We start from the raw sequence: 12,206 nt of genomic DNA, 5'->3' as shown, positions 1-12,206 counted from the left end.
TTACTCAGATGTGTTTATTTGTTTTGTTTTTTTGTGTATCTTAGGTGTTGGTCATGCTTTAGTGCAGTTTGACTAGAATTTGCTGTGACATTTAGGACATAATTTACTGATTTAAAGCAGTTTGAGGACTTTTTTTTTCTTAAATGCATGTATTTTAACTACAAATCATTTAGCCTTTTTTTGTTTTGTTTTTTTTATTTGTATTCATTAAAAAATGTGGCTTGTGGATTGAGAATCGACCAGCTCATTCCGACAGTCCAGTGGGATAGTTCTATTCTTTAGCTGATTTATGTTCACAGACCACATTATTGCTGAATGTGCAGGCAATGTAGTGGCAAAACAGTGCAAACATTTTTTTTTGAACACGCAGTTCTAAATTTTTTTTAAATGGCCTCCAGAAGTGGCTATCACTCTTCTTATCCATTGTCCTTTTAGTTTTTGGTTGTTTTGCTGTCAGCTGTTGCATTGTTCTAGGTGTGATTGGCATAGTGTGATTACACCAGAATTGAAGCTCCGATTGCAACACTAGGCCTACATGTGCATGTTGTGCCATTAATAAACCTACTATTTCCACAATTTATTAATTACTACTTGGCTCCACTAAACCGTTTTGAAAAGCAAACATGGCTAAAAAGTCTTAAAATGAGCTGGATTTTTTGTTGCGAAGCATGCCACTCTCGAGGATTACAATAGCAGGTATTTATGCCATGGGCAAGATCTTCGTAGGCTGCGTCCCCATAATCAGGAATAGCAGGGTTTTGGATGCAGTGTGTTTGTGTTACGTCCAAAACGCTGCGTTGTACAGAAAACCCATGTTCACTATGCTTCTATGTAACTCTGCGTAAACTCGCCCGCGGTGTGGGCTTACGAGCCGCAGCAGAGATGCTAGTTTCCCCCATAGCCAGTCATCAGATGCGTTAAATCTGCATAGTTCACTAAGAACATGCAGATTTATCTGATTAGAATGTAGCGTTTTGGAGGCAACGAACATACACGGTGTCCAAAACGCTGCTATTCCTGATCGTGGGCACGTAGCCCAAACACTAATGGGACGTTCAGCACATGGAAACTACCCAGTGTACCCTCAATATTGCCACACTGCCATGATCAGAAATGACTCTTCTCCTGGCAGTGTAACCCTTTAGATCTTTTGGTCAATAGCAAACACAGCGTTTAAGGTGTTGACTGCACCATGGCTGAGGATGCCTCTCAGTGTAACTTACTGTCATGTTGGGCTATGCCCGGCTTTTTTTAATGACCATACATGACCTTCTTTCTCTACTTAACCTTTTGTATCCTTACTAACCTGCAACCCTTATGTATTTTTTTTTATTAAGATGATGGCTCAAAAACCACCCAAGTGCTGACCAAACTATCAGAGAGCCCCTCACCCTCTCCTCCTGCTGAAGCGAATTTGAACATGCCAGTTGTTTGTGAGCAAGACTTGACGCTTGATAACACTATTCCTGAGGTGTCTGTACCTTTGCTGGGGACTCTCAATTCACAGGAAGTGCCCTTGCTAGAAACCCACTCAACTCAGGTATCCGTGCTGCTGCCAGAGGCTCCAACCGATATTCAGGAGATCCCAAATCTGGCGGAATTAAACATTCTAGATACAAGTGTTATTAACCCAATAGAGACGGTTACTGAAGCTTCAGTCATTCAACCCCAGCCGGAGCCTCTAATTCCTACCCAGATTTCTGTGTCTGAGTCACAGGAAACTCCTTTGCCACAAGAGGAGGTTTCTTGTACCCCTCCAGAGATAGACTTTCACACAGAGGCTGCTCCATCCCAAAGTTCTTCAGATTCTTGTCCTGTAGATGCAGAAGAACCTGCTACAGAATCTACACAGGAGCAAAGTCCACCAGAGAGCATTCCAGCTGTAGAGCTCCAAGCTACCAACGGCCTCTCTGAAGAAACGACCGTGCCACCTGCACAGCCAGAACCATCTTCTGTATGCCATTCTGAGCCCTCCTTAGATTCCCCAATTGCTCAACCAGAAGAGCTTCTAATAAACGGAGAGGGATCACCAGACTTGCAGGAAGTTGAGGCTCCGAATACACTGGAGTCTCATGTTAGCCCCATCACCGAGCCTGAGGAAAAGATAGTTGATCCTACACCTGAAATTCTGGATGTTCAAAAGGAACCCCCTGCTGAGCCAGAGCCAGTTCCTTCACAGAGTACAAAGCAGACTGCTGAAGTTCCTGTAGCAGGTAATGGATTATTCATGTTAATAGAAATGTGGTGTAATTGTCTAGAATATTTTGAGATGGAGAGGGCATAAGGTGTTTTTCTCAACTTCATTCATCATGAGCGCACATGCGCTAGGCTTCATGTTTGACTGGAGTGATGGCATGCTGCTGGTCTAAACTATGCGCACTCCAATGCTGCAAGTATAGGCTGTGTTACCTTAGCAGTAGTTGAAGAGCTCAAGGGTAATGAAGCTGGCCAGATCCAGTGATCATGGCCAGCTCCAGAGTATCTGCTTGCAAGCTTTTACTGACAGACCTTGTAAGCACTAAGAAAGCAGCCACTGCTGATAAAACGCAGAGTGGCTGGTAACCTTGACCATCAGCTGTAGACAATAGAACTCGAAATCATTTTGTTCTTGAGAGAGGATTTTTGCAAAGTTTTTGTTAAGTTTATAATAATGCCCTATAAGTAATAGCCTTAGTGAAGGTGATTGTATTGTAAGCTTATTAAAATTTCTCTCGCTTTGGTGATCATTTCCTGTCTATTGTGCATCCGTCAGAGATGATTAGAATGTTCTCATTCTGCAGTGTCTTAGACATCTTGCAATAAAATTGCTCTCACATCTCACAATCTAATTAAAACTACTTTCACACTTCCGTCTTTTGTCCTCCGTCGCAATCCGTCATTATGGGCAAAAAACGGATCCTGCAAATGTGCTTGCAGGATGCGTTTTTTACTAATAAACTTGTATTGGCAACGGATCGCGACGGATGGGCACACGTCGCATCCATCGTGCAACGGATCCATCGTGTTTTGGCGGACGCGATGCACAAAAAAAGTTCAATGTAACTTTTTTTTTGTGCGACATGTCCGCCATTTTTGACTGCGCATGTGCTGCCGAAACTCCGCCCCCTCCTCCCCGGACTGCAGAATGGGCAGCGGATGCGTTGAAAAATTGCATCCGCTGCCCACATCTTGCAGTTATTTCACAACGTCCATCGGTGTTTCGGCCCCGATGCATTGCGATGGGCCCGTACTGACGGAAGTGTGAAAGTAGCATTAATGAATTACGTGACCAAGTATGACATTCCTGTTTTGCATACTGCTTCCTCAGTTGGGTATGGCAGTGCAGTACTTTTACATCACTGTGGCCCTTATCTACATGCCTGAGCTATAAGCTCTTAAGGAGATCCAAAGTTGTATTTGTTTTCTTTGTTTCAATTGCAAAGGCGTTTAAACTTCAGTTTTGTGACCTTCTAGTTGCTGTTTCCGCACCTAAGAAGAGAAGGAAGCTAAAGGAATTAAATAAGAAAGAGGCTGGAGATCTGTTAGATGCTTTTAAGGAGGTAAGACCGGTGTGCAGTTGTATTTAAAAATTATATTTCACCATAACAGGTGTTTGATGATTGGTTGCAGCAGCCATGTGACTAGAAGAGCCTATCGAAGAAACATTACCTTTGTAAATTAATTTTCCAACCATAGACATTTTCCAATATAATGGATAAATGTCTAATAGGTTGGTTTGCCACCTAGGTTGTTCAGGGAACCCTTGGTCCACCCACTAAAGTGACTGGTAGCATCAACTCAGAAGTAAAATCGCTGTTGGACATATGTTTTTATTTACTCTTCTGCTTCTCACAATCCTGTTATACTGTTCAGGATTGAGACATTTCAACCATTTAAATGCTTTGGATTTTTCCCAAGCAAACATCCTGATTTCACCTTTTAAATGTGGCTGGTATATAAGTTACAGTGGGAATGCAGCCTTCTGGCCTAATAGCAGAACTGTCTGGGTCGCCTAGGACCTAGCACCTGTTGTTACAGCGACCACATGAATGTTTGATCAGAAGGATTAAGTGCCGTTAGCATTCAGGAAGGCAAAGATGGTAACAAACCGTCCCTGCCTTCTCTATGGGCTGTTTGGATGTGTTTGCCAGCAGACTCCACACTCCCAGCTGGACAATCGTGTGCAGCTGCTCTACAATTAGAAGACGGTCTGGACCTGTTCATGAACAAGGATAAATTGTTTCATTTCTGTATTTCCCCTTTAGGCAAGTGATGGTACTAATGAAGCAGCAGAGTCCGCAGCTAACCCACCTGCTGCTGCTCCTGAAGTTGACCAGACCCCCACTGTCCCTGTAGAGGAGCAGGACGAAACTTGGGAAGAGAAGGAAGACAAGCTGGATGCTGAAAATATAAAGCCTGGAGATCTTAAGTACAAATACAAAGAGGGTAAGGCACATTCCAATACTTTTTTTGGCCTTTTAAGAATGATCAGCTAACGAAATATTGACTGGTTTGTTTAAGATTTAGATTTTTGGTCTCTTTGGTTTTTGTAAACGGTCTGTACTGAATTTGTAATGTAGTTTTTGTTTTCCCTTGAAAATTATCTAGACAGATGTCTCCTGCCACAGCTATTAATAATTATTTTTCAGCCGTTGTCTGTGGCAGAAATAAAAACATCCTTAACATTCCCTGATTTTTCATCATAGCGAAAAAAGACCTCTGCATGACATGCAAGCTTTGTCCCTGACACTTTTGGATCCGATCAACTTTGTAGGATTGGACATTCAATTAAACATTTCACCAGATTTGCCTTTCTCTACAGAACAATGGAAACCTCTGAATCCCGAGGAGAAGAAAAGTTATGACCGAGAATTCTTACTTGGCTTTCAGTTTATTGTGGCAAGCATGCAGAAACCAGAGGGTCTGCCTCAAATCACCGATGTAGTGTTAGACAAGGTAGGACCTTTTTTTTTTTCCCTTTTTCCCCCGCCCCTTGTTTTTTCAGTTGTTAACCCCAGTTATTTCTTTTCTAACAGGCAAACAAAAACCCCCTTAGACCCCTAGATCCTGCAAGATTAACTGGCATGAATTGTGGGCCAGACTTCACACCGTCATTTGCAAATTTAGGTCGTCCTGCTATGGGAAATCGCGGGCCGGTAAGTTTTAATCTGTCATAAAGTTTATCTTTGGGAAGTGAGTCTTCAAATTGGTGTCCATTCTTTCTGACACTTTTTTTTTTTTTTTTGATTCAGCAAGCAAATCTTGGTGGTGCTCGTCGGTCTCAACAGGGACCCAGAAAAGAGCCACGAAAAATCATTGCTGCTGTGTCATTAAATGAAAATGTACAGTTGAATAAGGCTGAGAAGGCCTGGAAACCAATAAATAAGAGGGCCAGCGATGAAGATGATCCAGAAAATATAAAGACCCGGGTAAGTCGTGCTTTTGCATTTGTACCAATATAGCTATTATTTAGAAGAAAATAAATATTGTGAATGTTATCATCGCCCAGTATATCATCAGTATTTTTCTTGTAAATTGTCGTTATTGCTCTTCGAAGCACAGTATTAAATATTGGATATCTTTCAATTTTGTACCTCGTAACTTTAAATCCAGATTTCTACATGGATGGCGAATGTCTCGACTCTGATTCACACCATGTCCTCCCTTTACAGGAACTGTTCCGCAGAGTGCGCAGTATCCTCAACAAGCTGACCCCACAGATGTTCCAACAGCTAATGAAGCAAGTCACGGACTTGGCCATAGACACCGAGGATAGACTGAAGGGTGTTATTGACCTAATATTTGAGAAGGCCATCTCTGAGCCAAATTTCTCCGTTGCGTATGCCAATATGTGCCGATGCCTTATGGGGGTAAGTCTGCCAGTTCTATAATCTTATTCTTTATTTTATTAAGTTCATATACCTTGGTGTGAACTGCCACGTTGTGTATGCAGTCTAATCTGTGGACAGCCTGGCAGAAGAAGCCAAGCAAAATGATTATGTAGCTGTGATGGAGCAGATTCTGTATAACTTGTATTTTATTAATTGAAATCCCTGGGCCTAGTGATTGACAGCTATTTCTACAAGCACGGTCACATAGCAAAGACTGACAGTCACGAAATAGGACCTCCTACTGGACTCCTACATACAAATGCCAGAGATTTCAATGAATAAAATGCATCTTTTACTAAAACTTTCTCCACAAAAAATGTACATCAATCTGATCCATTCTTCCTGCTCTATAATCTCCTGCCTGCAGATCAGGTCATTTTCTTCGACAGGTTTTCTTTAAATACATAGTAGCTAATAGATGTAGGAATATTTTAAGCAATTATTATTTTGTTGTTGTTGTCCAAAATGCATAATTGAGCATTATTTTAAAGTTGTTTAAACTATGCTAAACGCATCCAGAAGGCTTCATTCACCTGACTGAGGCCAAGTGTGTCTTTGTGACCACTGTTGGGCTGACATGAGTTTACTTGCAGAGCCACTCCACAATAAAAAACAAAAAAACAAATTTGCAGTATGTATTTTTTTTTCCCTTGACGTATAATTCAGTTGGTTTATACAGTGCAATACATCAGAGCCTGCTTATTGAATTGGAAGCTGAAAAATTGGCGCATTCGTTTTGGCTTTACGTATTGCACAACTAGTGAGGGTGACTTCTGTCGTCATATACGGTGTCATAGAAGTCCATCTTTTCTGTTTGTTATGGTCAGACGTGTTAAGTTTTATTAGTTTCCTTCTTTAACATTTCGTTTTTCCTTTTTTTCAGCTTAAGGTCCCAACTACAGACAAGCCGGGAGTGACTGTCAATTTTCGCAAGCTGCTATTGAACCGCTGCCAGAAGGAGTTTGAGAAGGACAAGGATGATGATGAGGTGTTTGAGAAGAAACAGAAGGAGATGGATGCTGCTTCTACGGTATTTGTTCAGCCTGTTTGTTTCACTTTATGCTGTCAGATATTGTTGTATTGAGTTTCTCCTTAAGGTCCTAAACAGGCGCCATGGTCCATAATGCTAAGCACATTTATTTTCTTTGTTTCCAGCCAGAAGAAAAGTCACGACTTAATGACGAGCTCGTAGAAGCCAGGGATAGTGCTAGGCGCAGATCCCTTGGTAATATTAAATTTATTGGTGAGCTATTCAAACTAAAAATGTTAACAGAAGCCATTATGCACGATTGTGTCGTAAAATTACTGAAGAACCATGATGAGGAGTCCTTGGAGTGCCTTTGTCGGCTGTTGTCCACAATTGGGAAGGACTTGGACTTTGAAAGAGCGAAGGTAAGACTATCCATTGCCTTTATTGGCTCCTTTTAATTTTTTTTCTTCATTTTCTTTTTTTTTTTTTGTTCATGTAATTTTTTCTTTTTATTCTTCCCTTGAAAGGTTTGAGTGAGCTCTGTTGTATAGGTCTTTTTTTTTTGTTCCCCTGCCAAGATCTTTGTAATTTTGCTACTCTTCATGTAAGCTTACAATAATGTCTCAGTGCCGTTTAATGCAAGTGTTTCTTTCAACAGCCTCGCATGGATCAGTACTTTAACCAGGTTGACAAAATAATCAAGGAAAGGAAAACGTCTTCTCGTATCCGGTTTATGCTTCAAGATGTCCTTGATTTAAGACTGGTAAGAGATTTATTCTTGCAGGTGTCGTGCTATGTTGTCATTCTATTCATCAGTGCCTCTGTGATGCGATCGTGAGGCAACGATGAATTGATTTGACTACCAGGGGTCAGCTGAAGACCCCGTGCCTGTCATGAAGGTCGTCCGCTTCTGGCTGGTGTTTATATCCTAGGCATCTGTGACTTTTACTACATACAGCAATACTATGATTATGCTGGAAACCTATTTATGGCCACAATTTTGTTGGCACTCCCAAAAATTAAAGAAAACCTACAAGTAAAGGAAGCTAATGCCACTTCAAATTTAAACAAATCCTTTATTAACACATAAACATACAAGTTAAAAAAATAAGGTAAATTATTGGAGTGCTAATAGCCCTAATATGGATTTTATATCCTAGTATAAAGGGATAGTTCATCAATACATTGACAAATATTGTTTGAAATAAATCCGCTTAGTCACCAGATTCAAGACAAAGGGAGTAGAAAAATCTGTACAATCAGTGATATGAATCCCCACATTTGTATTTTTACCTATTTATTAAGGTCCTATATCATTATTTTAAGCCTATGTAAAGTGCCAATGCACACAGTACAATGATAACGTTTTAATATCCGTTTCAAGTGCATAACCAAAATGCATACATAATGGGTAGTGTTCAACGTCTGAGGCAATGCATAATTTGAGAATATCCTGATTATCATACTGCTAGTAGATGCTTAGAAATTGATCAACCTATCGTGATTAATTTCACGTGTAAAAGCTATAAAGGTTCTCAATGTATTAAATACACTCCGTATCGTATAAAGATGCATGAATAAAGATATAGATATAATCTAGATAGATATAATAAAACAGATACAATAAAATGGCCTTGTCAAGAGGGGGGTGAATAAAATGTTTGTATTCCTTTTCATTACCCTCTCTAGTGCAACTGGATACCTCGTCGTGCAGATCAGGGCCCTAAGACTATAGATCAGATCCATAAAGATGCCGAGATGGAAAAGCAACGCGAGCAAGTTAAGGTACAACAGCTAATGTCTAAGCAAGACAAGAGACGGGAGCCACCAGGACGACCTACGGGTGGACGTGGCAGTCAACCAAACGATGATGGCTGGAATACTGTGCCCATTAGTAAAGGAAGTCGTCCTATTGATACCAGTAGGATCACCAAGATTACAAAGGTTAGCGTCTTTTATAGCGTATGCCATTACTAATGTTATGACATCAGCTTGTGATTGCCCACCTCTTTTGGAAGCCACAACCCCTTTTCTGCTCTATACATACATGTATCCGCTGTATATTAAATGTCGCACTCTTTCCCTAATAGCTTGGTGCCATTGATTCTAATCAATTACTGGCACCCGGAGGCCGTTTGAGTTGGGGGAAGGGGAGCAGTGGAGGAACTGGAGCAAAGCCTCCTGAATCCGGTAAGTCAGTAATATGCGGTTATGTGAGGAATGACTGTCATTTTATCAGCATGTTATAATTCTGAAACTTTCCATCTAGCGCCAGAATCTGGCCGGCCGGCAACCAGTACGCTGAATAGGTTCTCTGCCCTGCAACAGTCTGCATCTGCGGAGAGCCAGGACGCCAGACGAGCCGTGCAGAGGTAAGCTGATGTGTCTGCTTCTACCACATCAAAACTTTTACTGTTAATTGTTTTACAATTTTGAGAAGGCAATATGCAGAATTTTATTTTTTATTTTTTTTGCTGCTTTTCAGACATGATCACAAGAGTTTCCAGCTCGTTTAATACTCCTGTGTGTACTTATTTGTAAATGCTGTTTATTTTCTAACTGGAAAAAAACTTTCATTTAACAAGAAGATTGTAATATGAAATGGATTGACCTTTACTATAAACGCTGATGACTGTTACAAAATGCTGAAAAGAACATCCTCCCTTCTCCTCTGCAGAGGAAGCTCAAGCCGTGACCGCGCTGACAAGGACAGGGGGGAAAGATTTGAGAGAGCAGAGAGGTTTGACAAAGGGGATCTTTTTGAGCGTTCTGGCCGCCCGGATCGGGCAAGAGCTGTAATCACAAAGAGGAGCTTTAGTAAAGAGACAGAAGACCACAGCCGAGAGCGAGATAGACAGATTCCACAGGAAGCCGTGAGGAAAGTAGCAAGTATGACTGAACCCAGGGATCGCAGCAAGGACAGCAGTAAGTGTTTTGGGCAGTGAGCGCCTCTCCGTGTGTCTCTTACCTTTCTGTTCACTGTTTTAATACTTGTAACCCCTTGTTTTCAGTTAAACTTGAGCCCCCAATATCAGTTGCTGCCCCCGTTGCAGCCTCCAAGCCTGCCTTGTCAGAGGAAGAATTGGAGAAGAAATGCAAATCGATCATAGAAGAGTATCTCCATATTAATGATATGAAGGTGAGGTACCTTTTCAGGAGTTGTAGATCTGTTGTCTCTGCTGGTCGGTTCTCTGACAGTTTTCTGTCTCTGCAGGAGGCGCTTCAATGTGTGCAAGAGCTTGACAGCCCCTCGCTGCTGTTCATCTTTGTACGAAACAGCATCGAGTCCACGTTGGAGAGAAGCACCATTGCCAGGGAACACATGGGTCTTCTATTGTTCTCGCTGGTGAAGACTGGCGCACTAACTAAGGAACAGTATTATAAGGGGTATTGTATCATTTTTGTTTATAAGATTGATTTTCATTTATTTTTTACATTATTCGTTGTGTGAATATTATGAGTGGAAGATTATACACCTCTAGATTGTACCAAATGGTATGACTTCCATGGTCACTGCAAAAGGAATATGTCTTGCATTTATCAAAACTTGTACTGTTGGTAACTGTTCTTAACCCCTTTACCACCTTAGGCTACGTTCACATTTGCGTTGTGCGGTGCTGCGTCGGCGACGCAACGCACAACGCAAACGCATGCGTTCTTTTTTGGCATGATTTTGGACGCAAAAAAAATGCAACTTGCTGCGTCCTCTGCGCTCTGACGCGTTCGCCAAAAAAGACGCATGCGTCACAAAACGCAATGCAACGCATGTCCATGCACCCCCATGTTAAATATAGGGGCGCATGACGCATGCGTCGCCACGGCTGTGCCCGACGCAGCCCGGCAGAACGCAAATGTGAACGTAGCCTAAGACGTATAGGTACGTCCAAGGTTGGCTCCCCCTGTTTGCTGCGGGCTCCGGCGATAAGCCCGCTGCTTTTCCGACACCTGTCAGCTGATTTCATCAGCTGATTTGTGCCCCTAACTGCCACAAGGGGAATCCCGATCCACCCACGGCTGCTAATGTTAAGGCTATGTGCACACGTTCAGGAATTCATGCAGAAAATTTTTGTGGAAATCCGGACATTTCTGCCAGATTTCCGCATGCGTTTTTTGCGCGGTTTTTCCCGGACATTTCCCAATGCATTAGACAGTGGGAAATCCGCGAAAAAAACGCAAAATTAATGAACAGGTTCATTATTTTTCCGCATGAAAAACGCACATCATGTGCACAGAAATTGCAGATTCCGTTATAAATGATGGAATGCTTAATGTATGCAGATTATTTGCGGTTTTATAGCGTTTTTATAGCGCAAAAACGCTAAAAAACCGCAAATCTGCAACGTGTGCACATAGCCTAAATGGCGCTGTCAATCTCTGAGAGCGGCATTTAACATACTTGTGCCGGAAAGCAAACCCCACCCATTGGCGCCCATGGCTTGGCATGACAACCCAGGGTCTACAGGAGACCCCTGTGGTTGTCATTTCTGGATAGCAAGTGAGCATTTCTGCTACACAGAGCAGGGCTGAATGATCGCAGCTTCTAGTCTCCTGAAGCAAGTGTAAAGTAAAATAAAAAAAAGTTAGTCACTCCCCATTCAAAATAAAATGATAAAAAAAATACACACATTTGGTATCGCCGCTTTCAGAATCGCCAAATCAATATATAAAAAGAATTAATCCGATTGGTAAACGGTGTAGCGAGAGAGAAACAAACGCCAGAATTAAGTGGTTTTTTTTTGTCTCCACAACATTGCATTAAAATGAAAAAAAGATGTTATCTACATCAAAAGATCATATCTACACAAAAATGGTATCAATAAAAATGTCAGATTGGCGCACAAATAAGACCTCACCCAGCCCAAAATCACAAAAAATGGAGACACTAAAGGTGTTGGAAAATGGCGCCTTTTTAAAAAAAAACAAAAAAAACTTTTTTCCACCTCTTAACCCCTTCATGACCCAGCCTATTTTGACCCTAAAGACCTTGCCGTTTTTTGCAATTCTGACCAGTGTCCCTTTATGAGGTAATAACTCAGGAACGCTTCAACGGATCCTAGCGGTTCTGAGATTGTTTTTTCGTGACATATTGGGATTCATGTTAGTGGTAAATTTAGGTCAATAAATTCTGCGTTCATTTGTGATAAAAACGGAAATTTGGCGAAAATTTTGAAAATTTCACAATTTTCACATTTTGAATTTTTATTCTGTTAAACCAGAGAGATATGCGACACAAAATAGTTAATAAATAACATTTCCCACATGTTTACTTTACATCAGCACAATTTTGAAAACAAAATTTTTTTTTTGTTAGGAAGTTATAAGGGTTAAAATTTGACCAGCGATTTGTCATTTTTTACAACGAAATT

General features: G+C 41.3%; 1 protein-coding gene across 2 annotated transcripts in view; it reads left to right on the top strand.

Moving 5' to 3' along the window:
* Nucleotides 1–12,206, top strand: part of EIF4G1 (eukaryotic translation initiation factor 4 gamma 1) — a 91,651-nt gene that overhangs the window by 67,566 nt on the left and 11,879 nt on the right. For both annotated transcript variants that reach the window (XM_069726946.1, XM_069726947.1), the window contains exons 9-24: nt 1,338–2,213; nt 3,454–3,539; nt 4,245–4,425; nt 4,802–4,935; nt 5,016–5,135; nt 5,232–5,408; nt 5,652–5,849; nt 6,754–6,900; nt 7,026–7,262; nt 7,499–7,603; nt 8,530–8,784; nt 8,931–9,030; nt 9,110–9,212; nt 9,518–9,765; nt 9,852–9,979; nt 10,055–10,227. In XM_069726946.1, the coding sequence (XP_069583047.1) occupies nt 1,338–2,213; nt 3,454–3,539; nt 4,245–4,425; nt 4,802–4,935; nt 5,016–5,135; nt 5,232–5,408; nt 5,652–5,849; nt 6,754–6,900; nt 7,026–7,262; nt 7,499–7,603; nt 8,530–8,784; nt 8,931–9,030; nt 9,110–9,212; nt 9,518–9,765; nt 9,852–9,979; nt 10,055–10,227 (3,268 nt within the window). The remainder of the gene's footprint in view (nt 1–1,337; nt 2,214–3,453; nt 3,540–4,244; nt 4,426–4,801; nt 4,936–5,015; nt 5,136–5,231; nt 5,409–5,651; nt 5,850–6,753; nt 6,901–7,025; nt 7,263–7,498; nt 7,604–8,529; nt 8,785–8,930; nt 9,031–9,109; nt 9,213–9,517; nt 9,766–9,851; nt 9,980–10,054; nt 10,228–12,206) is intronic.

Source organism: Ranitomeya imitator, chromosome 5, assembly GCF_032444005.1.
Source record: "Ranitomeya imitator isolate aRanImi1 chromosome 5, aRanImi1.pri, whole genome shotgun sequence".
In the NCBI taxonomy this organism is placed as follows: Eukaryota; Metazoa; Chordata; class Amphibia; order Anura; family Dendrobatidae; genus Ranitomeya; species Ranitomeya imitator.
The sequence above is the reverse complement of the archived record's forward strand: the minus strand, read 5'-3'. Positions and strand labels throughout refer to the sequence as shown.